This window comes from Trachypithecus francoisi, unplaced genomic scaffold, assembly GCF_009764315.1.
Source record: "Trachypithecus francoisi isolate TF-2019V2 unplaced genomic scaffold, Tfra_2.0 Lachesis_group13, whole genome shotgun sequence".
Lineage (NCBI taxonomy): Eukaryota > Metazoa > Chordata > Mammalia > Primates > Cercopithecidae > Trachypithecus > Trachypithecus francoisi.
The window spans coordinates 64,048,522-64,075,690 of record NW_022681458.1 but is presented as its reverse complement, the minus strand read 5'-3'; the positions used below and the strand labels follow the sequence as shown (position 1 = coordinate 64,075,690).

The 27,169-nt window shown below is 37.6% G+C and overlaps 1 protein-coding gene and 1 pseudogene across 1 annotated transcript in view; both read right to left on the bottom strand.

Annotated features, from left to right (window-relative positions):
* The window catches only part of PDE11A (phosphodiesterase 11A), a 490,924-nt gene that overhangs the window by 388,921 nt on the left and 74,834 nt on the right, over positions 1 to 27,169 (bottom strand). Inside the window, exon 2 of the mRNA XM_033231025.1 lies at positions 25,669 to 25,827. Coding sequence (XP_033086916.1) covers positions 25,669 to 25,827 — 159 coding nt within the window. The remainder of the gene's footprint in view (positions 1 to 25,668; positions 25,828 to 27,169) is intronic.
* Positions 9,296 to 10,958, bottom strand: LOC117094802 (annotated as a pseudogene).

Genomic DNA, 27,169 nt, shown 5'->3' with positions numbered 1-27,169 from the left:
TTGTTAAGTCTTTCCTCCCCACTGTCACAGTCTATGCATTAAAAACTGACCAGCTATGTAAAATTAAAGTCAGAAAGAGGAGAGACTATAAACACAATTTCTAGTGAATTAAGTGTGAGAAGTCACTGAGTACCACCATTGCCACACACCAAATCTTGTGCAGCAGTGTTTTCTCATCTCTTCTAAGTTTTGTAAGAATCTTCACTCTAAAGCTCTAACTGATGAAACCAACCCAGGCCTGGATCAATACACACAACATTTACTTTGAGCCTTCTATGATTATCCTGAGACCAGGAGTTCAATAATGTCACCCATGCCCAGGCTTGGTCTTCACAGTCACCTCTTGATGCTTCCATGGTTCAACCCAACTCTGTGGCCAACACAAATAAGAAACTCTTCAATTTACCTTGTGTGACTTCTCAAAGAAAGAGTTTGTCCCTGTTATGCTGTAAAGGAGCACATGCTATCATCACCCACCTTGAAACTTCAGTGGTTCCCCTAACTTTAATATTCTAAGACACTGTAAACAAAATTCATGCATTCTATTACTGCTTTCCAAATTGCATAGATGTAAAGCAAATTCCTCTCTACCTTCATTATTTCCAGACTAAAAAAGCAGGCTTCATAGGCATGCAACCTGTGCAGTCACAAGGGGCCTCATGCTTAGAAGAGTGCTGTGCTTGATCCAAAGTCCTACTGTCCCAGGCTTAAATTCTTAATTTTTGAACAAGGGTCCCAGCCTTTTCGTTTTGCACTGGGCTCTATAAACTATGTAGCCAGTCCTGCCAGAGTGTCTGAATTGTCTAACTCTGTTCTCATGTGGCAGTCATCTTCTCTTCACTGTCTGTGGCACTGGGAATAAGACATGAATTGATGTTGGAAGTCAAAAGGATGAGTCAAGCTGAGGGCCACTGAAAGCAGCTGTGGAAAGCCTGGTCATATGACAGGTATACAGGCAGCAAGAAATGTGCATTGAAACTGAGTCCTCTGAAACCTTTGTGAGGTCTTCTGTAGTCCCGTTATTTTGACTTTGCTCAAAACTAATCGGGGTTTCTAGATGCATCAAGATATGTGTGTTATCTATACATAAAAATGTATCACTTCTGTCTGCAAAATTTCGGTATTATATCTCAGAAAGGATGGCAAAATAGGCTTGCCTGCTAACTGCGTTCAAAGCTCTACATGCACACGCTCAACTTTTTGGTGAGATGAGTCTGATTCAGTTGTATTACTCAGCATTCTGTTAAGTGGTCTTCAATACCGTCATGCAGTCTAAAGCAATTGATAGCCTTAGTCCCCTCATTACATCAGAAAATACACAAGAGTGACAATATGAGCAATTCACTCTTTTTCAAGAAAGATAAGCAATTCATTAGAGATGTGGAATGCTGTTTCCTAAAGCAATATCAATTCTGGATGTGGTTATGATGAAAAGCTATTAATCATAGCACAGTATCAACAAAGTCCAGAAAGAATACTCTGCCTAGAGCCAAATCTTTCTATCGTACTCAGAGGCAAGCTACAAATAAGAAAGGAAATGAATGCTCATTTCTCCTGTCAAACAGAGGATATTTTTTCTGTGAATTCCTTTATGCACAAACTAGGGATTGATGCCATTGACATAGTGGGGAAATGACTCCACTCACTGACCCACTGGGGATGCAATCCTAATAGTTATACTTATGTGTTAGCAAGGATCTTCACTGCAGTTAATGAATGTCCCAATTTTGAGAGAGAATAGCTTTTCTGGTTGGCAGGAATCAAGAAGTACATGCTCAGTTAGTCACTGCTCCTCATCTGAAATTCCTTCAACCTGAGGTTAGGAGCATTTATCTAAATACCAGGAGTCCACCGGAATCCTCCAACCTCACCTCATGCCAGAAAGAGTGGATCAATGGCACATTCTGGTCAAGACAAAAATTAGTCGGAAATTACCATCACATCCTAGCATTGAAAAATAAAAATAAAAACCAAAAATCAAAAAACTCCTTAAGAATTCCTAGCTTATCACATTATCTGGCCATGAAAGTTTATTCATATTCCAGTATTTTCCATCACATGCCTCAAATCCTTTAAGAAACAAGATGGAAATGAAGGGAGAAAAGGGGGAAAGAGAAAGAGAGAGAATTGACTATGTGACATTTGAATCCAACCTAAAATTCACACCACTCACTGTAGTTTCAGTTTCTTTAAATAATAATAATATACAGAACCAACATACTTTTTCCTTTGATAAGCCTCATCCTGGCACCAACAGGGATAGGCAAGGATAGAGGTAGAGTAAGGATTCACCTAGTACAAACTATATGATTAGTAACCATGTACTCTTCTCAGAAGGAAACATAAATGGTTTCCATTAGATAACTGCCTAGTAGATGAAAATTCACTTGTATATGGAATTTTCTGCATATCAGACTTTGTGGTTCCTGCTTTAATGTTACAATTTTAACACTCACTTATTTTTGCCTTTTAATAATGTGGCTGATCAATAACAGAACTTAACGATTTTTACTTTCAAAATTTATAGCAGTAATTTTTCAGAGTTACAAGTATCTGTGGCGGGAGGGGAGAGAGTTTCAAAAAGTATTTAAGGCCAGGCGCGGTGGCTCACACTTGTAATCCCAGCACTTTGGGAGGCTGAGGCAAGCGGATCACAAGGTCCAGAGTTCAAGATCAGTCTGAACAACATGGTGAAACCCCATCTCTACTAAAATTACAAAAATTAGCCGGGTGTGGTGGCATGAGCCTGAAATCCCAGCTACTCAGGAGGCTGAGGCAGGAGAATTGCTTGAACACAGGAAGCGGAGGTTGCAGTGAGCCGAGATCACAACATTGCACTCCAGCCTGGGCAACAGAGTGAGACTCTGTCTCAAAAAAAAAAAAAAAAAAAAGGCAGGTTGTGGTGGCTCACGCCTGTAATCCTAGCACTTTGGGAGGTGGAGGTGGACAGATCACAACGTCAGGAGTTCGAGACCAGCCTGGCCAACATAGTGAAACCCCATCTCTACTAAAAATACAAAAATTAGCCAGGCATGGTGGTGCGCACCTGTAGTCCCAGCTACTCGGGAAGCTGAGGCAGGAGAATCGCTTGAACCCAGGAGGCAGAGGTTGTGGTGAGCTGAGATCATGCCACTGCACTCCAGCCAGGGTAACAGAGTGAGACTCCATCTTAAATAAATAAATAAAATAAAGAACAAGTATTTAAAATATATCTTGGCTGGGCACGGTGACTCACGCCTGTAATCCTAGCACTTTGGGAGGCCAGCATGGGTAGATTACTTGAGATTGGGAGTTTGAGATTAGCCTGGCCAACATGGTAGAACCACCATCTCTACTAAAAATACAAAAATTAGCTGGGTCTGGTGGTGTATACCTGTAATCCCAGCTACTCGGGATTGAGAGGCTGAGGCAGGAGAATCGCTTGAACCTGGGAGGCAGAGGTTGCAGTGAGCCAAGATTGTGCCACTGCACTCCAGCCTGGGCAACAGAGTAAGACTCTTTTCTCAAAAAATATAATATATCGGGCCAGGCGCGGTGGCTCATGCCTGTAATCCCAGCACTTTGGGAGGCCGAGGTGGGTGGATAATGAGGTCAGGAGTTTGAGACCAGCCTGGCCAACATGGTGAAGCCCCTTCTCTACTAAAAATACACAAAATTAGCCGGGCGTGGTGACAGGCGCCTGTAATCCCAGCTACTCGGGAGGCTGAGGTAGGAGTATCGCTTAAACCCAGGAGGCAGAGGTTGCAGTGAACTGAGACCACGCCACTGCACTCCAGCCTGGGCAATAGAGTGAGACTCAGTCTCAAAAAATGATGATGATGATGATAATAATAATAATAATATATCTTACATTTGGAAATGAAAATATATATACTCTTTTCATAAGCAAATTAGAGAAAGTCACATCAAACAACTTTTTCATGGCTGGTCAGGATAGAATTCTTCCAGATTTTTATGATGGCATGTTTTTAAGTGCTGCAAAACATCTATATAAAGCGCATTATCTTCTTCCAATAAGTTTTCTGAGGCTTCTTTTTAATTGGGTAAATATTGAGGGGAAGAGATTTGGGCCATAATACAATCTCTTATTCTCAGCTCCCGTCTGACCAGAGACCCTAATTAAATTTCTAACTGTTCTCTAAATAACACATTTACCCTTATAGTAAAACTCATTTATAATAATGCTTTGGGGGAGTACCTGATACCCCCTTAGAGGTTTCCTAATTAAAAAAGACTAAATAATATATTACTGCTTTTTTCCTAATTCTAAAATGATACATCTAACATAATCTTAATAAAGACAGTAGAGATAAAAATAGTACCAAAAAATCTACAGATCAATTTCATTATTCATATTAAGTGCTAACTGAACCCAGCATTATATCAAAATTATACATTACCACCAAATAGGATTCATCTCAGAAATAAAAGTAATACAAGACCAAAGTTTAACAAAGCTTTCAAACAGTATATAAATTAATACAGTGGAAAATAAAAATTGCCCAGAAATCAGATGGTGGTTAAGTGTGGAACAAGATTCCAGGGCGTCCACTTGCTTTAACTGTCAAAACGCCTGTATCAAAAACACTTGAATCAAAATGTTCTATGCATATAGATAGTAAACAGAAGTTACTAAAATATTTCTACCATTCATGCTATTTGCCTCTTCAGTAAGTATCCATCTCCTATGTATTCTTAATCCATTTCCACTAATGTTTCTATGTCTGATGGTTAAGAGTACATTCAGCATAAACTTTTATTCCAATGGTTCTCTTTATTCTTAAACCCATTGTGTCAACGATTTGGCCAGAGATCAATGGTCACCAGAAGATAATTAAGTAGCTAAAGCACTCTTTTAAGATACTTCAGCTAAGCATGCTTCTGATTTACATAACAATTTTTAAAGATCCCTCAGTTTGACATAATAGAACATTGATCTATCCAAATATCAGCCTTAACAAAGTCAGAACTATTACTGCCTAAAACCGCACCCCTTAGCATTTTGACTTGATTCCAACATGATCAGGATTGTCAAAGAACATGACAATATATACTTTACTTCAATGACAGTTGGAAAACAGATATTCTTTTTTTTCTCCTTTTTTCTTAATTCTTAACTCTCATGGCTGAAATATATAGATGATTCTCTGCAAGCAGAAATATGGTACACTCCACTATCTGTGAGAAAACAGGCAAGGAAGCACTTGAGACTTAAGTTACACCACTGACTGTTGTTTCTAGGGGCACTTCTCAACCAGAATTTTCCTCCTCATAAAGTGGGACTACCATTGTGGTTTTGCTCACCAAGGAGATATAGAGCTGAGTAGAACCACCACTGTCATCTGGCCCTCTGTCCACAGGCAGCCAAGCATCTGCATGGTAGAGAGTAAGGCTAGGGGACAGTGGCATTTGAAGGCACAGATTCAACTCTCAGCTGTGTGGTTTTCTAATTGTGCAACCTGGAGCAAATAATTTAAAATCTTGAAACCTCTTTATTTTTTTTCTTTTCTTAAAAAAAAAAAAAGTTTAGCTCTAACATGAGAGTTTGAATAAAGTGATTTTTTAAAGTCCCCTTGCTTTCTATGATTTTTATACATTCAGTGTGCATGGTTCTTAAAATTTTTCTGTAAGGATTGATAAAATAAGGCTTGCGTGGCCATTATGTCTTTAACAAACTCAACGTGCAACCTGATTATCTGTGACTTCATTGATATAATCTTCCAACAGAATTACATTTTCTATTGATTGTCTGTACATTCTGACATATTGAATGACATCATTTTTACAATTCATCAAATGGGGGTACTCTTTACTTTGAGCTCCCCTCTTCCTAAGTAGTAGGAATAGTCAATGCACTATTTATGAAAAATGACAAGCTAGGAAAAAGGAGAGGAAAGAACAATGACTTTCCAGCTCCACTATTAACTTCTTGCTAGACAAGACAGGCTGCAGTTACCTCATCTAGAAAGAAAAAAATTAACAATTCTTATCTACCTCATAAGCATATTGAGAGAATTATATGACTTAATATATGTCTGAAGATTAGACTCCACAAATGTAAATTTTTTTTTTTTTTTTTTTTTTTTGAGGCAGAGTCTCACGCTGTTGCCCAGGCTGGAGTGCAGTGGTGCAATCTCAGCTCACTGCAACCTCCCCCTCCCTGAGCAATTCTCCTGCCTCAGCCTGCCGAGTAGCTGGGACTACAGGCACCCACCACCACATCTGACTAATTTTTGTATTTTTAGCAGACACGGGATTTCACTATATTGGGCGGGCTGGTCTTGAACTCCTGAGCTCAAGTGATCCACTTACCTCTGCCTCCCAAAGTGTTGGGATTACAGGCGTGAGCCACTGTACCTGGCCTGCAAATGTAAATTTTGATGTTATAATGATTGATATTTCCACCAGCTTCTAAGAGAGTAAACATAAAAAGCTGTATACATGGCATGTATGCTACCATCTTCCAGTTGACTGTCTTTATAAACATAGCACCAGACCCACAGGTCTGTGTGTTGGATAAGCTCCCTGCCTTTAATGTCCATAATGAGCATGACACAAACATTTTACATCATTGAACCATGAAGAGCACAGAGTATTTTTCCAAGTTTTTTTTTCCTAAGGATAATTGTGAAGGATCACCTTCCACGTGAATGGCTATGACCTTGTACTTCCAGCACAAATAGAACTGTGTTTTATATACTGATCCTAGTGAAGATGTAATTTCAAGAAGGAGAATGACTTATTACAATGTGCATTGCTGAGGGAACAATAACCCTTACTTGACCCAATGATCTGTGCAAAATCTTCCCCTTGGTAACCATTTGAAGACAAGAACATAAGAAGCAGTTTGGTTTCTCATTTTCTTTTACTTAAGAAATCCATGCTGCTGATCAGAAGTTTGCCATAATTTGTACAGTTTTGTTGTTTTAAACTGGATGGGTCTTTTTTTAATTACAAAAAGAAATTTATTTCAAAAGCATAAGGGGGCATTTACATTTAAACAAGGTGATAAACAGGTGTCTTGAAAAAGAAAAAAAATCCACGGTATTAAGTTTTTCATTCAAATTCGGAAGCAAAAATAACTGAAGTTGTGCACTATTGCCTTAGGAAAGATAAGGGGAAGAGTGAGGGGTAAGGGAACAGTCAACTCAGTATCAAACTTGAGAGAGTAAAGTCACTTCTGCTCAGCTTTGAGTTTACAAATATGCTTATAAAGAAGAAAAGTGGAAAAGTTATACTTAATGTTTAAATTTATTTAGCTGTAGTCTCAATACAATTTCTGTATTTGAAACGGGTTTGGGCCACTGCTGATCTATCTCTGAGGTCCAGATTAGCGGGTCAGTTTTCAAATGGCAATTTTATATTCCTTTGTTCAGATTCCAAGGGAGTTTAGGTTCAACTCATAGTCTTTTGGAATGTTTAGAGATTATTGCTACCACTCCATAGCCAAGCTGAGCAACTTTTGCTCACTTGTATCATTCTAGCCTTTCAGAACTATTTTCCTCATAAACATGTGCAGTAAATCTAACAAAGGAGTTTTGTTTCTTCTGCAGTGTAGAGGTAATGGTAATGAAGATACCTGCTTTGGAATCACAAACTATTCCTTAAAAAATACATCAGACTACTAGAAATGTCATTCAAGCATTTGATTTGAATAGCAAACTTGGGGAGGGAAGATTAACTGTAAAACAAAAATATACTAAACATTCAAATGCAGAACAAAGGCTCTATGCTACTAAAAGTGTCTATGACGTTAAACACTCCACAAACCCCCCCATCTGCTGTTTTAAGCTAAAAATTATATTGGCTAACTTATACAATAATTTTGACTGATAACCTGAGAAGTTAAAATCTCGAAAATGGCAAAAGCAAACTGAGAGAGCATCCCTTACTTATTGGTACCATGTTATCAAGTCACGTTTTCTGGGTAGCCGTGGTTATTAAATCTCCAAATTCTAAACTATACTATCTCTTCCTGTCAAAACCTATATTACATCAGATTCAGTATTTTGGCTGTATTTCACCAATAGTAATCTCCAATTTGTCTTTGAAAATGCAGCCTAGGTGGGTGTGGTGGCTCACGCCTGTAATCCCAGCACTTTGGGAGGGTAAAGCGGGTGGATTGCCTGAGGTTAGGAGTTTGAGACCAGCCTGGCCAACATGGTGAAATCCCATCTCTACTAAAAATACAAATATTAGCTGGGTGTGGTGATAGGTGCCCATAATCCCAGCTACTTGGAAGGCAGAGGCAGGAGAATCGCTTGAACCTGGGAGGTGGAGGTTGCAGTGAGCCGAGATCTCACTATTGCACTCCAGCCTGGGCAACAAGAGTGAAACTCTGTCTCAAAAAAAAAAAAAAAAAAGAAAAAGAAAAAGAAAATACAGCCTTTATTTTTAGTTTTAAATAACAATAATCACGTAAGTGCAACTGACTTAGAATCCCTTGCTACTGGGAGTAAAAACCTAAATAACAAGTTAATAATGGATTCAGCCTCAAAAAGATAATCACCGTGTCAGACTACCCATTCCTGGAATTTAAAAAAGTGACTTATGTTGTGTAGTCAAGTTTCACAGCATATACACACACACATATACACACACATATATGCTTATGTATTTATGTATATTATACATACACATTTCTATTCAAATAGTAAGATTCCATATTCAAAAGTTTGTATCACAATATATGGAAAAGAGTTAAGTAAGCAGTGCAAAAGCAATTACTGTCTCCTAAAAATGTAATGTCATTCCTACATTTAAAGAAAGCTATGTAAATATTGTGTTTTTATGACACTAGGTAGGAATGTTGCACCACTGCCTAGCAGCTTTATTAAACAATGAAAACAAAATGTTAAGATTTACAGTTACTCTTCTCTATATATTGGGCAAAAAACTAAGACAGAGGGAAGAGGAAAATCAGTAACTTTTTAAAACCGATAATCTTTATCAGCAGAACTAGACTGAATTTCACTACATTTTAGAATGAACAGCTATCAACAACAAATTATCAAGATGTTTAAAAGTAAAAGATTCACAATTTGAAGTCTGAATAATGATATTGCAAAAACAAGTCAATATTGCAGACAAAGCATCCAAAAATATCACTATGGTTTTGCCTTGGACACAACCATGGTCTGTTACAAAAGTAGACGATACATACAAAGTATAAAGAACATTAAGATTTTAGCTGAAGGCAGCAGTCTGTTTAAGGGGACATCCCTGGCAATCCAATAAGTAGTAGGATTCAAGTATATTAAGTTCACGACTATGCTGAAGAGTGCTGACGTCTTATTCAGTAGAGTCTTCCATGACTACAATTTCCTCGTGTGCCCCAACCTCGGCCACCTCTACTTTCCCCGAAGGCTCCTCTCACAATTAAAGTTGCCCAAATTGCTGCTATATTTCTCACTGGGAGGATTATAAATCTGCCTGGCATCTCTTTTTTGTACTGCTGAACATTTCTTGGGTGGTGAACCTGAAGTTGCATATTCACTGGCTCTCTTTTGCCCAATCTCAACCTTTCATACAGGTTTCCAGGACAGTGTTACTGTGCTCTTACAAGGAGGAGGAATGTGGAAGAGATCCTTGATTAAAACATTGATATTGTTTGTTGCTTTCAATGCAACAACTTTAATCTAGTTCTCTTCTGTTTTCTGTTCTCTTCTGTTCTCATCCGTTTTACCCTGGAGAGCTAAGTGAAGTTGTCTGATATAAACTTGCAGGCTTTGTGCAAAGTATTGCAGCCTGATTTTGAAATCTTTGAGTTTTTCTGCATTCAGTTTGGCTGTTAAGAAATCTGAAGTTTTTGGCCCAACTGGTGAAAACTGTACAACAAACATTCCACATAACTGAACTGCAGCTTGGGCTCTTCATCACCAGCATTGTCTCCATTTTCTGGTTCTTCTGGAGGGAGGGGCATGTATTCCAATAACTTATCAAATAGTTTCCTTAAATTTGTTTCCAGTTTTTCCATGTCACCACAAAATGAACTCATCTCCACCAACAATTTCAATACCTCCAACTGTATATCAAGACCTTCCACTGGGATAGTTAAGATGCCAAGGTTAGGGAGAACCTGCTCACAGAAATATGTCACAAACCTTATGGAATAGACAGTTTTAGAGAAGAAGGGTACTGCCTGCCGAGTGCACTGTGAGAGCCTGTCCACACACCCAGGATCAGAGGGATTGAAGGTCTGTTCTAGGTCGGCCTGTTCGGCCACCAATTCTACAAGTTGCTGTCTTCCACTTACTGTCTGTAAGCTTTTTAACCTAGGCAGTATTTCATGAATAGAACAAATTCTTCATTAGTCACATCTTCTAGGACCGGTTTGGATTCAGTTAGTAGAAGCTCTTCCACTTCCTTTGTTAAGACTGCATCTGGTAAAGTCTTAAGTTTTGTAGAAAGGAATTTAATTGCTCGTTCTCTAACAATGTCCTCTCCTTGAAGTATCTGGCTGAACAACGAACCTAAAGTCCCTTTTCCATCCATTTTAAATATACTTAACAGGGCATTGTTCACTAGGTTAAATTCTGCAGTCATCTGTCTCCAAAAGTTGCATTAGTATATCTGCCACTCAAGGAAGATTTTCTCCAGTGGCAAATTGAGGCAGTTCTTTAATTGCTTGACGTCGAATAGATACATCTTCATCCTCACAGAGGTCTAACTGTTAGCAGAATCCGCCAGTTCTGGAAAATGCTTAAAGAATTTCAGAATAAATTGAGCTGCTAATCGTTTTTCCTTAGTACCACCTTTCACACCATCCAGTATCACTTGATAGGCATCTTTATGTTGGCCCACTTGTTCTGTGGCATCAGCCACGATGCCATACTTGCCATAAAGCTCCTCTACCATCAGCAAGGTGAGCGACAAGCCCAGGGCCTGCTCCCGCTATCCTCGTCCTTGCCGGCGCCACCGCCACCTCGGAACTTCTCCAAGCCCACTACCTGCACTATTACACCCAACTGGATGGCTCTTTAAAGTGTAAAACAATGGAAACATCCATGGCAACAGGCCACAGCATCAGGATCAAATCTTAATGGACACTCTAGATCTAGTGCAAAATATATTTTCAGTCTCGTGGAGACAATAATTCCTGCCACCCTGTTTCAGAGGTTAAAAGAATAAGAAGAGCAAAACGCCTACCATGTCCTGTGACTGTTCTAATCATGATGGGAATCATGTTAAAGTATTAAGATGAGATTTAAAAATAAATTTAACCATTGAAAAGAAGCAAGGGGCATTTATAGGTTCATCCAAGGATGGTGGTTCTCTGTCTTCATGACAAGGGAGAATAACTGAAGACTTATTCTGATGCCTCACTCGGGGTTTGGAAATAGAAAGTGGAACACCTATAACAAATTTCAGTTACATTACATCACAAGTATCACTGAGACATTAGGACAAACAAAATTGGTATCAGTATTATAGCTTTGCAAAATTAATCAGAAACTTTTTTAAGAGAAAGAAAGAAGACAGATATGGATAGCTTTTTGGAAATGACATATACCAAATAACCAAGCACTGAGAATGGAGGTGAAACTGCCCAGACACTGTGATGCTACCCAATGCTATTAAACATTGGGAGGCACCTTTAAATAAAAGGTATTGATTTCCCACAGCCACTTATTATATGCTATGGAGAGCAATTCTTCCAAAACACCAAGCACACCTTTTGGATGGTTAAAACCCATTCCAGCCTTCTGATGGTGTCAATTAATTCTTGTGAGGAATCACTTTAAATTCTCTTCAGTGAGAGAATTTGCTATTATATTTTAGTTTTATTTAAACCCCCTTTCAAGAACTGTGTCTAATAGCCCTTCAAAGCATCTCTGGGTAGCTCTAACTTATATAACCTCATTTTTCAAAACCACTCATTACTTTCTCCCCCTCTTAACACACTCTCACTCCAGCTTGAGCCCTCCCTTGGGGGACCTTGCTGCCTGCTTTGGTAATATAGTCGTGCCTACCTTTGAGACTTTTTCTCATTTCTAAGTATAGTGTGCAGAATATGAAAGGGGTGGAGGAAATGCTCTTCTGTTGATTGGCAGTGGAATCAGAATCTGCCAGTGAAAATAACGTACACTCTTATCTAGCCAGGATATTATCCAGGGCACACGTGGGAGAAATAAAAGGAAATAATGGGAAATGACCAAAAGATGGTTTCATTTCTACCTTCAATTCAGAAAAGAAGAAAGGGAAAAAATAAATATCCAGGTAGACTTTTAAAATCACTACATATTGTTAAAAATAGAAACTACAAAGTATGTCACAGTTATATTATATTTGAAATTCTCCAACAAGAAATATGATGTGGCTTCATTTAATCAGCATACTCCATAAATTTTGCTATACACAGGAAAATACTCTAAGTAGGTTGCAGGGTAATTCACACTGGAACACCTCACTTTATCACTCAGTGCAATTAAATGCTATTTGCAAATTCTGATTTGAGGTACAACTTTTTAAAGCAAGAAAAATGCTAAAATTAGATTAATCCTCACCTTCTTTTCATCCTCAGTTGAGGAAAATATAATAAACAACCATAAATTTTAAAATGTTTTGTCAGTAAAAGCACAAAATTGAGGAAAATGAAAATATTAAACTATCTACCACATAGTTGTGTATGTACAAAGCTGTTATTATTTTTTAATGATTTCTAACTTCAGCAATTTAATAGATCAACCTAACAGCTATTCTAAGACATAGTCTAAGACTTATTTGTAAAGACATTACTTGTAATTACATAAGAATGTGATTTTTGAAACAACCTAAATGTTAAGAAATAAAATGGGCCGGGCGCGGTGGCTCAAGCCTGTAATCCCAGCACTTTGGGAGGCCGAGACGGGCGGATCACGAGGTCAGGAGATCGAGACCATCCTGGCTAACACGGTGAAACCCCGTCTCTACTAAAAATACAAAAAACTAGCCGGCGAGGTGGCGGGCGCCTGTAGTCCCAGCTACTCAGGAGGCTGAGGCAGGAGAATGGCCTAAACCCGGGAGGCGGAGCTTGCAGTGAGCTGAGATCCGGCCACTGCACTCCAGCCCGGGCGAAAGAGCAAGACTCCGTCTCAAAAAAAAAAAAAAAAAAAGAAATAAAATGATGAAATAAACTATTGTATAATTACATGGTGGAAAATAATGCAAACACGTAAATTATATCTTTGAAGAATTATTTGAAGCATGATAAAATACTGTGTATACTACTTTATGCAAATTTTAAAAACATACCTTTATTTATAGGTAAAAATAAATAAATATAGGTAAATAAACCAAGAATTTAACAGCATTATCTCTGAAAGTTAGGATTATGGGTGATACTAATTTTTCCTTTTTTTATATTTTTCAAATTTTCTATAATAAGCTCATATTACTTTTAAAATTAGGAAATAATCTTATCACCAAAGAAAAGGAAAAGAAAATCCAAGAAAGGCAGAGACACCCAATTCAAAGATAGACAAATATACTTGGATTCTACTAAATTTTACTTTTTGTCAGAAAGGAGTTTAATTTTTAAAAATTCAGATTCAAGTATTTCAGCATTCTAAGATGCAAAGAAAAGCAACCTTGCTATTTTATTCAAATAACACTAACCTAGTTATTCAAAGAAGACCGTTACCTGTCTTAATTTGAAATCTCCAGAAAATAAGAATTCACCACATCCCATTCTAGTTCTTTAATAAAAATTTTGCCTGCCAACAAATTTACTTCTAATCTACAATTGCAAATCGTTCTCTCCTGTCCGAGTCCTAAGCAAGTAAGAGAAGAGTTTATAAGACAGTTCTTTGTCATTTGGCACTTTTAGAAGTGGCTTAACTAAAATACTGTTTCAAGTTCTGCCAGCATTAAGAGCTATGGATGTATCAGTCCCTAATATCAGAACACACCAAGCTCTCCTTACCCCCCAAATTTTTCCTCCTAGATGTGCTAGAGTCCTGTCTGCTCAGCACTATGATGCATATCTACAGCCCGGCTATGTCAGGTTATTATCATCCAGTCTCTCAACTTCCCCAGTTCAGGGGATGGCAAACAGAAATTGTGATTACAACTTAATACTCATAGGAAGATACAACAAAAAGTTACTTGGGGTGAACATAATAATAAGACAACACTTTCTTGAACTTCAAGTTTTAGTGCCTAAGGCAGCCTAGAGGGGTTTCCACATACTCTGCAGGATCTAGGTAAGGTAGTCTGCAGTTATCAGGAACATGAAAAATAAATGAACTCAGTAACTGAGTTGAGTCTCCTTTACTCCAGGTGTTCGCACTTTACATGAACACCTGGAGTAAAGGGGAAAAAAAAGAAAGATTCTGTTGAAGAGTCAGTCACAATTCATCATAGTTATCTGAGTGACAGCTCTGCACCAAATCTTGCTTCCTAGTGAAAGATCCTACTTTACTGCTAGCCCTTTTGATATTATGAGATTAATTAGTTAATCTCATTCACATACATAATTCATTAAGCTCATTCACATAAATAAAAGTTACAGAAAAAATCGAATAATCTAAATTATAAAAATTACGTACCCTGGCCAGACATGGTGGCTCATGCCGGTAATCCCAGCACTCTGGGAGGCCGAGGTGGGAGGACTGCTTGAGCCCAAGGGCTCAAGATAAGCATGGGCACCATAGGGAGCCCCATCTCTTAAAAAAATTATGTATCTAATCACTACTTGAAATTACATTATAGGCCGGGCGCGGTGGCTCAAGCCTGTAATCCCAGAACTTTGGGAAGCTGAGACGGGTGGATCACGAGGTCAGGAGATCGAGACCATCCTGGCTAATACGGTGAAATCCCATCTCTACTAAAAATACAAAAAACTAGCCGGGCGAGGTGGCGGGCGCCTGTAGTCCCAGCTACTCAGGAGGCTGAGGCAGGAGAATGGCCTAAACCCGGGAGGCGGAGCTTGCAGTGAGCTGAGATCCGGCCACTGCACTCCAGCCCGGCGAAAGAGCAAGACTCCGTCTCAAAAAAAAAAAAAAAAAAAAAGAAATAAAATGATGAAATAAACTATTGTATAATTACATGGTGGAAAATAATGCAAACACGTAAATTATATCTTTGAAGAATTATTTGAAGCATGATAAAATACTGTGTATACTACTTTATGCAAATTTTAAAAACATACCTTTATTTATAGGTAAAAATAAATAAATATAGGTAAATAAACCAAGAATTTAACAGCATTATCTCTGAAAGTTAGGATTATGGGTGATACTAATTTTTCCTTTTTTTATATTTTTCAAATTTTCTATAATAAGCTCATATTACTTTTAAAATTAGGAAATAATCTTATCACCAAAGAAAAGGAAAAGAAAATCCAAGAAAGGCAGAGACACCCAATTCAAAGATAGACAAATATACTTGGATTCTACTAAATTTTACTTTTTGTCAGAAAGGAGTTTAATTTTTAAAAATTCAGATTCAAGTATTTCAGCATTCTAAGATGCAAAGAAAAGCAACCTTGCTATTTTATTCAAATAACACTAACCTAGTTATTCAAAGAAGACCGTTACCTGTCTTAATTTGAAATCTCCAGAAAATAAGAATTCACCACATCCCATTCTAGTTCTTTAATAAAAATTTTGCCTGCCAACAAATTTACTTCTAATCTACAATTGCAAATCGTTCTCTCCTGTCCGAGTCCTAAGCAAGTAAGAGAAGAGTTTATAAGACAGTTCTTTGTCATTTGGCACTTTTAGAAGTGGCTTAACTAAAATACTGTTTCAAGTTCTGCCAGCATTAAGAGCTATGGATGTATCAGTCCCTAATATCAGAACACACCAAGCTCTCCTTACCCCCCAAATTTTTCCTCCTAGATGTGCTAGAGTCCTGTCTGCTCAGCACTATGATGCATATCTACAGCCCGGCTATGTCAGGTTATTATCATCCAGTCTCTCAACTTCCCCAGTTCAGGGGATGGCAAACAGAAATTGTGATTACAACTTAATACTCATAGGAAGATACAACAAAAAGTTACTTGGGGTGAACATAATAATAAGACAACACTTTCTTGAACTTCAAGTTTTAGTGCCTAAGGCAGCCTAGAGGGGTTTCCACATACTCTGCAGGATCTAGGTAAGGTAGTCTGCAGTTATCAGGAACATGAAAAATAAATGAACTCAGTAACTGAGTTGAGTCTCCTTTACTCCAGGTGTTCGCACTTTACATGAACACCTGGAGTAAAGGGGAAAAAAAAGAAAGATTCTGTTGAAGAGTCAGTCACAATTCATCATAGTTATCTGAGTGACAGCTCTGCACCAAATCTTGCTTCCTAGTGAAAGATCCTACTTTACTGCTAGCCCTTTTGATATTATGAGATTAATTAGTTAATCTCATTCACATACATAATTCATTAAGCTCATTCACATAAATAAAAGTTACAGAAAAAATCGAATAATCTAAATTATAAAAATTACGTACCCTGGCCAGACATGGTGGCTCATGCCGGTAATCCCAGCACTCTGGGAGGCCGAGGTGGGAGGACTGCTTGAGCCCAAGGGCTCAAGATAAGCATGGGCACCATAGGGAGCCCCATCTCTTAAAAAAATTATGTATCTAATCACTACTTGAAATTACATTATAGGCCGGGCGCGGTGGCTCAAGCCTGTAATCCCAGAACTTTGGGAAGCTGAGACGGGTGGATCACGAGGTCAGGAGATCGAGACCATCCTGGCTAATACGGTGAAATCCCATCTCTACTAAAAAATACAAAAAACTAGCCGGGCGAGGTGGTGGGCGCCTGTAGTCCCAGCCACTCGGGAGGCTGAGGCAGGAGAATGGCGTAAACCCGGGAGGCGGAGCTTGAAGTGAGCTGAGATCCGGCCACTGCACTCCAGCCTGGGCTACAGAGCGAGACTCCGTCTCAAAAAAAAAAAAGAAATTACATTATATACTTATATATTCACTTTGTTGTCTGTTTTTATCACTATAATGTAAACTCTGAGAGGGCAAGAATTTTTGTCTGCCTAATTCATCAGTTTAACTTCAGCATTTGGAACCGTGTCTCAAACGTGATACTATCTACTAAGTAGAAATGCAATAAACAGTGAATGAATGAATAGGTCTTCCACACAAATGGAACACTATATAGCTACTAAAAATAGTACGCAGATCAATGGTCATGCAAAGTCCTCCATATTCAGCACTGTAACAGTAAGAGCCCTATAACTTACTAAGTTCATTTATTTTTCATGTTCCTGATAACTGCAAACTACCTTACCTAGATCCTGCAGAGTATGTGGAAAGAGATGGAAAGAAGGATGTTGCAATTAAGCATTTATCATCTCCTTGGTAACTCTTAGAAACAAAAAGAGGAGCTAGGGAAGCAGAAAATTACAAATGCCAGTATATTAGCCATCAGGAAGACACTGGAATTTCTGGTGCAAGGGGCCTGTAAATCACATGCATACCAAGCATTATCTGCATTTGGAATTTTAAAATACACTATGTAGGTATCGTCCTTCATTTTGTTCAATTACTGTGTTACTGTTTCCTTAAATTCCTTAATATCTGATCATTATATATTTTCTTAATAAATGTTAGTCAAAATTCAACTGCAATCTTTTGGGGACATCTGGAAAATGTCAAACTATAAAATATTAGGAAACACTATTAAAGACAAGCAATAATCACTTTTGGAATAGTGCCTACTTAGGTCTGAGATGACAGAATTTGGCATTAAAAGAAGGGTGGAAATGAGAATTCCATGCAGTTAGATAAGAATATAACAAAAAGTATGGGAGTGGGAAGCCCAAGACAAAATCAGTGGCAGGGTAGACCAGTTTTTGTTGAATGTTAACACCTAAGCTGGATCCTGGCAAGCAGATTTGCCTTTTCACCCCAAAGTTAGACTCTGCCTAAAAAAGAGGAAAAGACCACAGCCATGACACCACGGCAATATTGCTCCAATAGAAAAAAAAAAAAAATGCCTGAAGTTTAACCTGAGTTCTGGCAGGTACTGTTTTGGTAATAGTTTTCCCACAAATCTTGGTTGTTGTTGTTCTTTTAAGTTTATTTCTAGCCCTGAAAGAACAAAATTATTGAAAAAAGTCATAACATACAGCAGTTAATGTCGGTGTATAACAACTAAATAATTGAATGGGATTAAATTAAAAATAAACAGCATTATAAAATTTGAAGACTACAGAAAAGACTACTTTCACTTAATTCCATTTCTATCAAAACAAGGAGGGAAAAAAAGTCAATGCGTTCCAACCAAAGATGTTGAATTCCAAACATAACCTGTTTCTCTTAGTAAAGAATGAAAGTACGCTGGACAGTATTATACATTTCTTTCTGCTTCTGTCTTGGCAGCATTTTAGAAGAGTGAATGAGAAAGACTTCAGTTCTTTCAAGGCCAGGCCAGTGCTTGCTTCTTCCTTGTAACTCCAACTTCATCTACCACAGCATCTTTGCCAGTGTTCAATAAATTTTATTTCCATTATTTAATTCCCACTACATCTATGTTAAGATTCAATTATAAGAAGAGAAGTGAATGCTTTTTATTGATAAGGCAGGAAGGTTTTCAGAAAAATGAGCAAAATAATTAATGAAACATATTTAGAGAACTTAATGGTCTCTGTTTTCAATGTAATTCTTGATTTCATTTTTCTCTGAACTATATTGGCCTTCTAAAGCTATTACTGAATTAGAGAAACTGGTTTATTTTTGGTAGAAAACTGTAGTGCCACTAGAGTTACAGATTTTAACATTCTTTGTAAACAGTTGGAGGGATTATGATAAAGAAGAATCTTGGTTGTTTTTGAACCACTCAGTCACATATGGTCGAGTGAACACATAAAACACAAACAAATTGGTGAACAAATTATAGTTTCACAGTGATCATATGGAGCCTGGGTAATAGTTGTTAAAAGGAAAATAGTGCAGTGAGTAGATCATTTAAATATAGATAAAATATCGGAATTAATGAGTTATGGGATTCAATCCAAATTATTCCAGGATTGGAGTCTTGTTGATCAAATATAATGAAATCATGAGCCACCTGCCAGGACTTTTAAAACCTTTTTGCTAATGACCGACTTTTAATTATAGAATTTTTTTTTTTTTTTTTTTTTGAGACGGAGTCTTGCCGTGTCACCTAGGCTGGAGTGGAATGACACGATCTTGGCTCACTGCAACCTCTGCCTCCCAGGTTCAAGCAATTCTCCTGCCTCAGCCTCCCAAGTAGCTGGGATTACAGGCTCACGCTACCACACTGGCTACATTTTTTTTGTATCTTTAGTAGAGACAGGGTTTCACCATGTTGGCCAAGCTGGTCTCGAACTCCTGACCTCATGATCTGCCCGCCTCAGCCTCCCAAAGTGCTGGGATTACAGGTGTGAGCCATCTCACCTGGGCTTAATTACAGCTTTATTTCAACAGATTCAAAAATCTAACTTAGTTGGAATGTAGACAGAAAAGGAAAAAAATTGAAATGAGAACACAAAGGGTATTTTTTAATAATTAGTAATTTTTTTTTAGCATTTGTGTATCTTTTATAAAGACAATGGTGAATTAATATGAAACATAAAATAGTTGCCTGGTAGAGTTGTTGTAATACCACTATTCATGTACATAACAATATTTTTTAAAAATAACTATTCAAAAAGTACCTTTGAAAAGTACCTTTAGTAGAAACTATTCATAAGATGACAGAAGAAATCTGTCTTTGCTCCCATGAAATTGGCTTTATTAAGGTGATTAGTTGTTTGAGGGTTGGCTATTATAGTAGTACTATAGCTTGCAGCCACGTCTAAAGGTAATCTAATTTTTAAAAAAGAATCAGTTCTATGCCAGTCAGATCCCATGCAAATCATACATGTGTGAACTGCATTCAGTCTTCTGGGGCCATCAATTTGTTGCCCCTTCTCAGCATGACACAGTCAATATCCCCCTCATTACTACAGTAAACTTAAAATACCTTGTGCACCTTTGACATCTCATGAATCCTAAACATTCTCCTCATACTATTAGAAATGTGAGGCTAGGAATTTATAAAATTCTCCCTATTCCCTATTATCTGGCTGTGAGTCTCAGGCCTGTTGCTGATAACAAAACTCCAGCTTCTGCAGAGACTCATTAGCATCATTCAGGCACCATCCTCAACACTAGTTGGCAGGGCAGCATCACCAGCAACAAGCTCCTGGAACACAGCCAGCCCCTCAGCAACCAAGCTCAAGTTGGCTGCATCCCAGCTCTATGGGGTGGTGGAACATGTCAGCATGAAGGAGAGCAGCAGGGTAACCAAACACTCCAAATCATGAGCTGAAGAGAGGTGACCAGGGCTAAAAAAGTCTATAGAGATTAGCCAAAGAAGAACTTCAAGCCACAGCTGCTAATACATTGGCTGTTGGAAAGTACCTGCAATAAACATATAATACTTTATGGAACACTGCAATATGAAATGACACTTTTAGGGCAGAGGTATAGGAACCCGGGAAGGCGGATAAGAGCCCTTGCTCATTTTCATTTCCCAGGTTCATGCTAGCGCGCCCACACATCTTAATAGATCACAAATGTTGGCTCCTATCCAGGTCTCATTATTTTATTCTCCAAAATAATACCTTCCTTCACTCACCCAGGAATAACAAAGTAATGACTTAATTGAGTGCAAAGAGTCTAGTCATGCCACCTAATTCAACTAGTTTATACATATTGCTGAAAAATAGGAACATTTGTTTGAAACCCACAAAGTGAACCAGAAAATTCCAATCATCTCTCCTGCATGGTCTGCCTTTGTGTGTACTTTCAACGTGAATTATCAAACTAGTAATTTGTCAGTATGGAACTTAAATTATTAATATGTGAATATAGTAGGCTACATTTCATACAAACTGTCACCACTGCTGATAAATTATTGCTAATTGTCCAAGAACTTTAAAGAGCATGAGGATTTTAAAGTCATTAAAAGGGAAGCTTTCAGGCAGAGGCTGGATGACTATCTGTCAGGAAAAGTTTCCTGCACTGGATGAAGGAAAAGGTGGCAGGGAATGGACCTGGTGATTTTTCCAGTCTCTTCTACTACAGAGTATATGTATTACATGATGTAGCACAGCCACTGGATTATAGGTATAGAATTTTCAAGAAACACAATATTGTGGTCCTATGCACAATTATGTTAGGTACATAAATAGCCCAGAAATGAGTATACCACATTTAATTTTTAATTTATCTCAGTCAAATGATTTACTGATTTCCATATTACAAAATGTTTTGAAATTATACAGAGCATAACTTATAGTCTCTAGACGCTGACATTTTAAGATATCAGGACATACAAATCATATTATGCTAATGTGCAACAAATTTACCACTACCCATGTGAATGATGACATGGCAGTTATGTGTATAAAGTAAAATTACGAAGAGGGTTCAAATTACTTTAGTCTGGCTTTGAAATACATGGTGAACTTTCATGAGGCTCATTTATTGATAATAAGTGCTACCCTAAGCACTTTACATCTATTATCTATTTTACTCCGCACAACAACCCTGTGATGGAGGTTCTGAGGCTAGAGAGATGCAGCCACTTGCTGAAGGTCACTCAGTTAATAAGCAGCAGAGCAAAGACTTGAACCTGCCTTGGTGACTTTCTGACTCCAGAGCCTCTCATGTAACACTCACGACATGGCTTCCTTGTTTTCTTACTTGTAGGTAACATTGAAATTACTTTGGTTGCTGCAGTTTATGCTACTGAACATTGGAGAAGGTTTTCTGAAGTCTGCTTGACTGACCAAGTCAAACTAATTTGAGTTTTAAAATGTGAAGTGAATGAAGTTGGTAGAGCTCTGAGAAATTAGGTAAGCATACTGCTACCACTGTAGATGGGCTCAATATTTCAAAAAGCTATCTATAACATGGAATGAGAGCTATAAAACTTTTCTTGCCCTTTGACTCAGTAATTTCAGGCTTTGGAACCTCAAGGAAATAACACAAAAGAAAAAGGTAATTTGTTCAAGATGTTCATTCAGGGGCTATTTGCATTAGTGAAATACACGGGGGAGAAATCCAAATTCTCACTAATAGGACAGTGACTAAGCAAACTAGGCTCTGTAGAAAAAGAAAAGAAGAAAATTTTATGATCTCCCAAAATGACAAATGTAGAGTATATCCATATGTGGACACATATGTAAGAAATACCTGGGTTAAAACGTAGAATGCAAATTACTACATATAAGGATAACCTTGTACACCCAAGTAAAAGAGTATCTGCATTAATAAGGCAAGAGATTCATGAACTTATAAAGAAATATATCCCCCTTTTATATAAAGAAATATATCCCGCTTTTAATTGGATATTAAACATGGGAGGAGCATCTGGCATATAGATTGCATTTAATAAAAATTTGTCTTTAAATGAGAAAAACAGAGGTTATTTATTCAGATCGTGCTATAAAAAGGAAGACAGCCACCATTGCTTGCATTTGGAACACTCAAAGGGGAGTGCACAAGTTTTATGGTGAAAAAAATAGAAGACTTTAGGTATGTTCTGAGTGGAGGTTGTTGGCATGGGGAAGCTGAAGGCAGGTAACTAGAAGCAAGACATTTTAGGTAATGAGTTCAGAGAATATATTTGGCTTTTCTCTCAATGGCTCTGAGTTGTATGTATGCAGGGGTGGAGGGCGTGATGAGAGCAAAAAAATAGGGAAGGTGGCAGTCATTGACCAAATCCTGGCTGTGCTAGGCTGATTGCTACAGAGACTGTGATTTGGCCTTCTAAGCTGCTTGCTGAAGAGAATGTGGGTCTATCGTTTTGCGTGGACTGGTCATTGTCCATTTGTATATCCAATATCTCATATAGAATACCAGTTTATTACAAAAGGTTGTAACTCAGAAACAGCCAGATGAAGGGATACATAGGGCGAGGTATAGGGGAAGAGGTGCAGAGTTTCTGATCCTTCTCTGGGTGTGCCACCCTCCCAGCACCACCATTCAGCAGCCTGGGAGGTCCACTTAATATGAATGTATAGACTTAAATCAGACAAAGGTAATTTTTAAACTGAGACCTGACTGAGATACACATGATACCTCACATGTATTCATGTGCTGTCAGGAAAAGCTAATCAATCACTCATGAGAGCTACTAAGTCCTAAGTTTTCTTCCAAGTTCTTTCCCCAGATTCTCTCATTTAATCTCCCTACAGCCCTGTGAGATAAGTGTTACTATCACCCCTCTTCTAAGAGGAGAATATTGTGGCCCAGGGAAGCTAAGTAACTTGCTCAAGGTTACTCCGGCCATGGCAGAGATGTAATTTCAACCCAAATAGACTCACCACATGGCCAGTACAGCCATTATACTTTGCTGTCTTCCCTTATTTGGAAGAACTACTTTCCCGTGAATCACTTTTAGATTTGGTCTTCTGCTTTTCTCCTTCACCTTTTCTGTTTGGTTTACAATATATAGGAGCCTTTCAGGAAATAACAATAACCATATCCAGAAGTTGTTGAGATAAAATACTCTCCAGCCGGTGCCACCTGCATGAACACAATCTACCTGCACTAACTCGTAGGATTTCTTACAAGAAGCAAAACTAGAGTAGGGTTTTCAAGTCAGGTGTGGGAATTGTAGAGACTGGAAGATAAAATGCCACTGTGGCACAAGGGATAACTACAGAAGAGAAAAATATATCATTTCAAGCCAGAAAATACTCAGATAAGGTTGAATCTAAGAAAAAAGTTGCTTGGGGATAAGTGACAAATTAAGAAGAATATTTTAAAACTCACAGGGAAAATGTTAGTTTAATTATTTTAAAAAATTGTATTTTACACTTGCCTAGTTTCTTGAGTTTTGCAAAGTATTTCTCATTGATGATCTTATTTAATTATCTGGTTATAGAGTGGTGAATAGTATAGTTGACAGATGAGAAAACTTCAGGTCAGAGATAAGTGTGAGCTGTGTATCCAAGCAGCTGCCTGTCATTAGCTGAGCTGGGACTCAGTCCCAGGCTCTCATTCTTAATAGAACTAAACATTGATGCTGCTCAAGAAAGGCACAAAGTCCTGTGCAGATCTTCCCTTTAAATTATTCACAGCTCATGAAGCTCTATCTCACAGGTTTAAGTCCATCAAGAAAAGTTCAGAAAACAAATCTAACATAAATGGAATCAAAGATAAGAACTAAATATATAATGAGTTCCTTTTAAATGAATGCAGCAGAGCAAAGGCAGGACTACCATCTGTATACAAACTAAACTGTTCGGGGGATGGCATGGGTATGTAGTGGTTATGTTTGGAAAGACACAAAACCCAAATCCTTCTATCTAAATCTGTGTAAGAGGCACATCATCTCAGTACTCTGCCATCTATGATGGCACAAAATGAAATTTCTGCTTTATCTTACATTCCATGGAAATATCTTTATTGTGAATGAGGTGGCCTACATTTATATTCACTTCTAAACAACGTCCTCTCCTTCTCATCTGATTCTGTCTGATGGAGGCCTATTTTTGCTTCAGAGGACAGTTCAGACACTGCCTCTTCCAGGAAGCCTCTTCAGATCCAAGTGAGAACAAGCCTCTCTTTCCTAGGCGCCCCCAGCCTGTCTGAGAACAACTTGCTGATGATTCTTGTCTCCTGCCTTATGCAGCTCCTGGATGATATAACATGATTGAGATTTATCTTTGTGCCTCCTATGATCCCAATAAAGTGCCTCGTATGCCATAGCAGTTTACTTCATTGTAAGAAATCTTTTGCAGTCCTATCATGCTCTATGAATTCATAAACCTTTACGGAGAGTTGGGCCATCTCAATTCCACTATATAAATGACCTAAATCAAGGACTCTCTTCACTTAAAAACCTTCTTGTTTCCTTACAATCATATTTCATGTTGACCTTCTGTGCCAGAACATTTGTATTAATTTAATGCATTTGTAATTAGCATTGGCAAGTAATAAACCCATATCCAGAAGGTTGAATTATAAAGTGTTTTTTAATTAAATAGGAATATGAGAGTCATCAAATTTAAACAAACTAATTTGAGATTTGCTTTTATCACAAATTTTATAAATATTCAACCAGATTTTATTCAATATAATGGTAGAAGCTTCAAAGCCAGAACCTCAGTTCTTTGAGGACTCTCTCTTTTAATATAAGCTAGTAAATAAACTACTAGTGAAAGAACTTAAAATTTCAGAGCAAAAAGTACATTACTTCCACCAAGGTCAATTACTCTTCAGGGACAAAAGTAATGTTCTTTTTATTAGCAATTTGGAATAACAATTAAATAACATTCGTTTTTATTGGGATTTTTATATAAGAACTGAGAAAACAATTCTTCACTGTAGTTACAAAAATATAGGAGAAAGTGCTGAGTTTCTGAAACACAGCAATCTTCCTATATTTTCTATCTTCCCTTAGGCCATGTGTGGTGGTGTGATCCTTATCTTACTTATAAGGAAGATAAAGACCAGGGAACAGCAACAATACTACCGAGGCTTATAATGAAAAGCAAGCTACAAAAAAGATGAAGTAATTATTTTCAATTTTACCACATTCTATGAAATATCGAAAAACTCCCATTTCATTTGGTATACCATGAGAAAAAGCTCTTTGATCCATGAATGGGCTAATACAACAGCTATTCACATAATTCCTGTCTTTTAAAGGAGAATAGCAATCAATGACCAAGAAAGAAAGTAGAATTCACAAAAGGCATGAAATCTTACTTTTTCATCATCTTCAGTAAATGGAGCTCCTTCAGGAATCTTATTTATTGCTTGGGCCACACCAATAATCTCACCATCACTGCTTCGGATAGGCATGCACAATAATGATTTTGTCTTGTATCCAGTCAGCTTGTCGATTTCATCATTGAATCGTCGATCCTAAAAATAAAACAAAGAAAGCATTAACTGCATGTGCATTATTGTCAGGGAGAAGGAGAGAGAGGTTTATTTCTGCGTATGATACCTTATCACTGGGAACTTAGCCCCATGGATTTTTAATCACAATAACAGATTTGACTTCATTTTTAATTCACCAAAGGAATATAAATCAAAATAAGTCAACACCATAGTTGTTTGCCATAGTAAATGAAGACAGAGACTTTAAGCCCAACTGCAGCGTATCAAAATTGGGGAAAAGTGTTTTTAAGGAAAGCCTATAGTATGCGATTTATGAAAATGTGTTATTTCAAAAAGACAGGATATGAAATGTCATATAAGAAACTTACATGAGAAATAAATACTAAACACTGTGAAAAACTGTTCAAAATAGAACTACTTTATTTCTAGTCAAAACGATCCTGTGAAAAAAGAATCTATGAGTACATAATGATATTTCAAAATCCTCTCCAAAAGATATGGGGTATAGGGAGATAAAAAATTTCTCTATAGAATGCCAGCTAAAATATATAAAATAAATGATAAAATTATATAGTATGTATTTTGCAACTACCAATATAATTATGTTTACAAGCAAGGGTCATTAAGTATGCTAATACCATTGGGTGAAAAACTGTTTAACTTAAACAGTATAGTCATACAGTCTCAAGGTGCCACACCCAAAGATTCCTTATTACAAAGGTAAAAGGTGTCTTTGTAGTGAATAAATCTGGTGAACACCACCTCAAACAAGTAAACTTAGCATCATTGTTAAGAAGAAAAGTTAACACCATGTGCCTCCTGATATAATGCAACAGGAAGGACACAACATTACCAAGAATACAGTCAAATGTGTAACGTGAATCTAATTATTCAGGAAATGAAAATTAAGTAAGGTAGAGATCATCAGTCATTCTATCAGAAACCTAACCCTGGATGCTTAAAAAATGTCAAGATCATGAGAGACAAAAAAAAAGTATTTTTAAAAAATAAATATAAAGTTAAACCATGGGAGCTATAACAGTTTAAAGAAGACTTAAGAGACCTGAAATCCAAATAAAATATGTGATCCTTTGCCAGAAATTCCGAAAATTCCATAAAGGATATTTTTGGAGGGACAATTGGAGAAAGTTCAGTCATGTAATGGTATCATTATAAACTTGCTTAGGTATTATACAAGTGTTATAATTATGCAGGAGAATGTCCTTATTCTTAGGATATATATGCTAGAGTATTTGGTTAGTGAAATATCATAATACCTTCAACTAAGTTTCAAGGAAGGAAGGAATGGATGGAAGGAGGGAGGGAAAGAAGGGAAGGAGAGAGAAAAAGGAGGGTGGAAGGA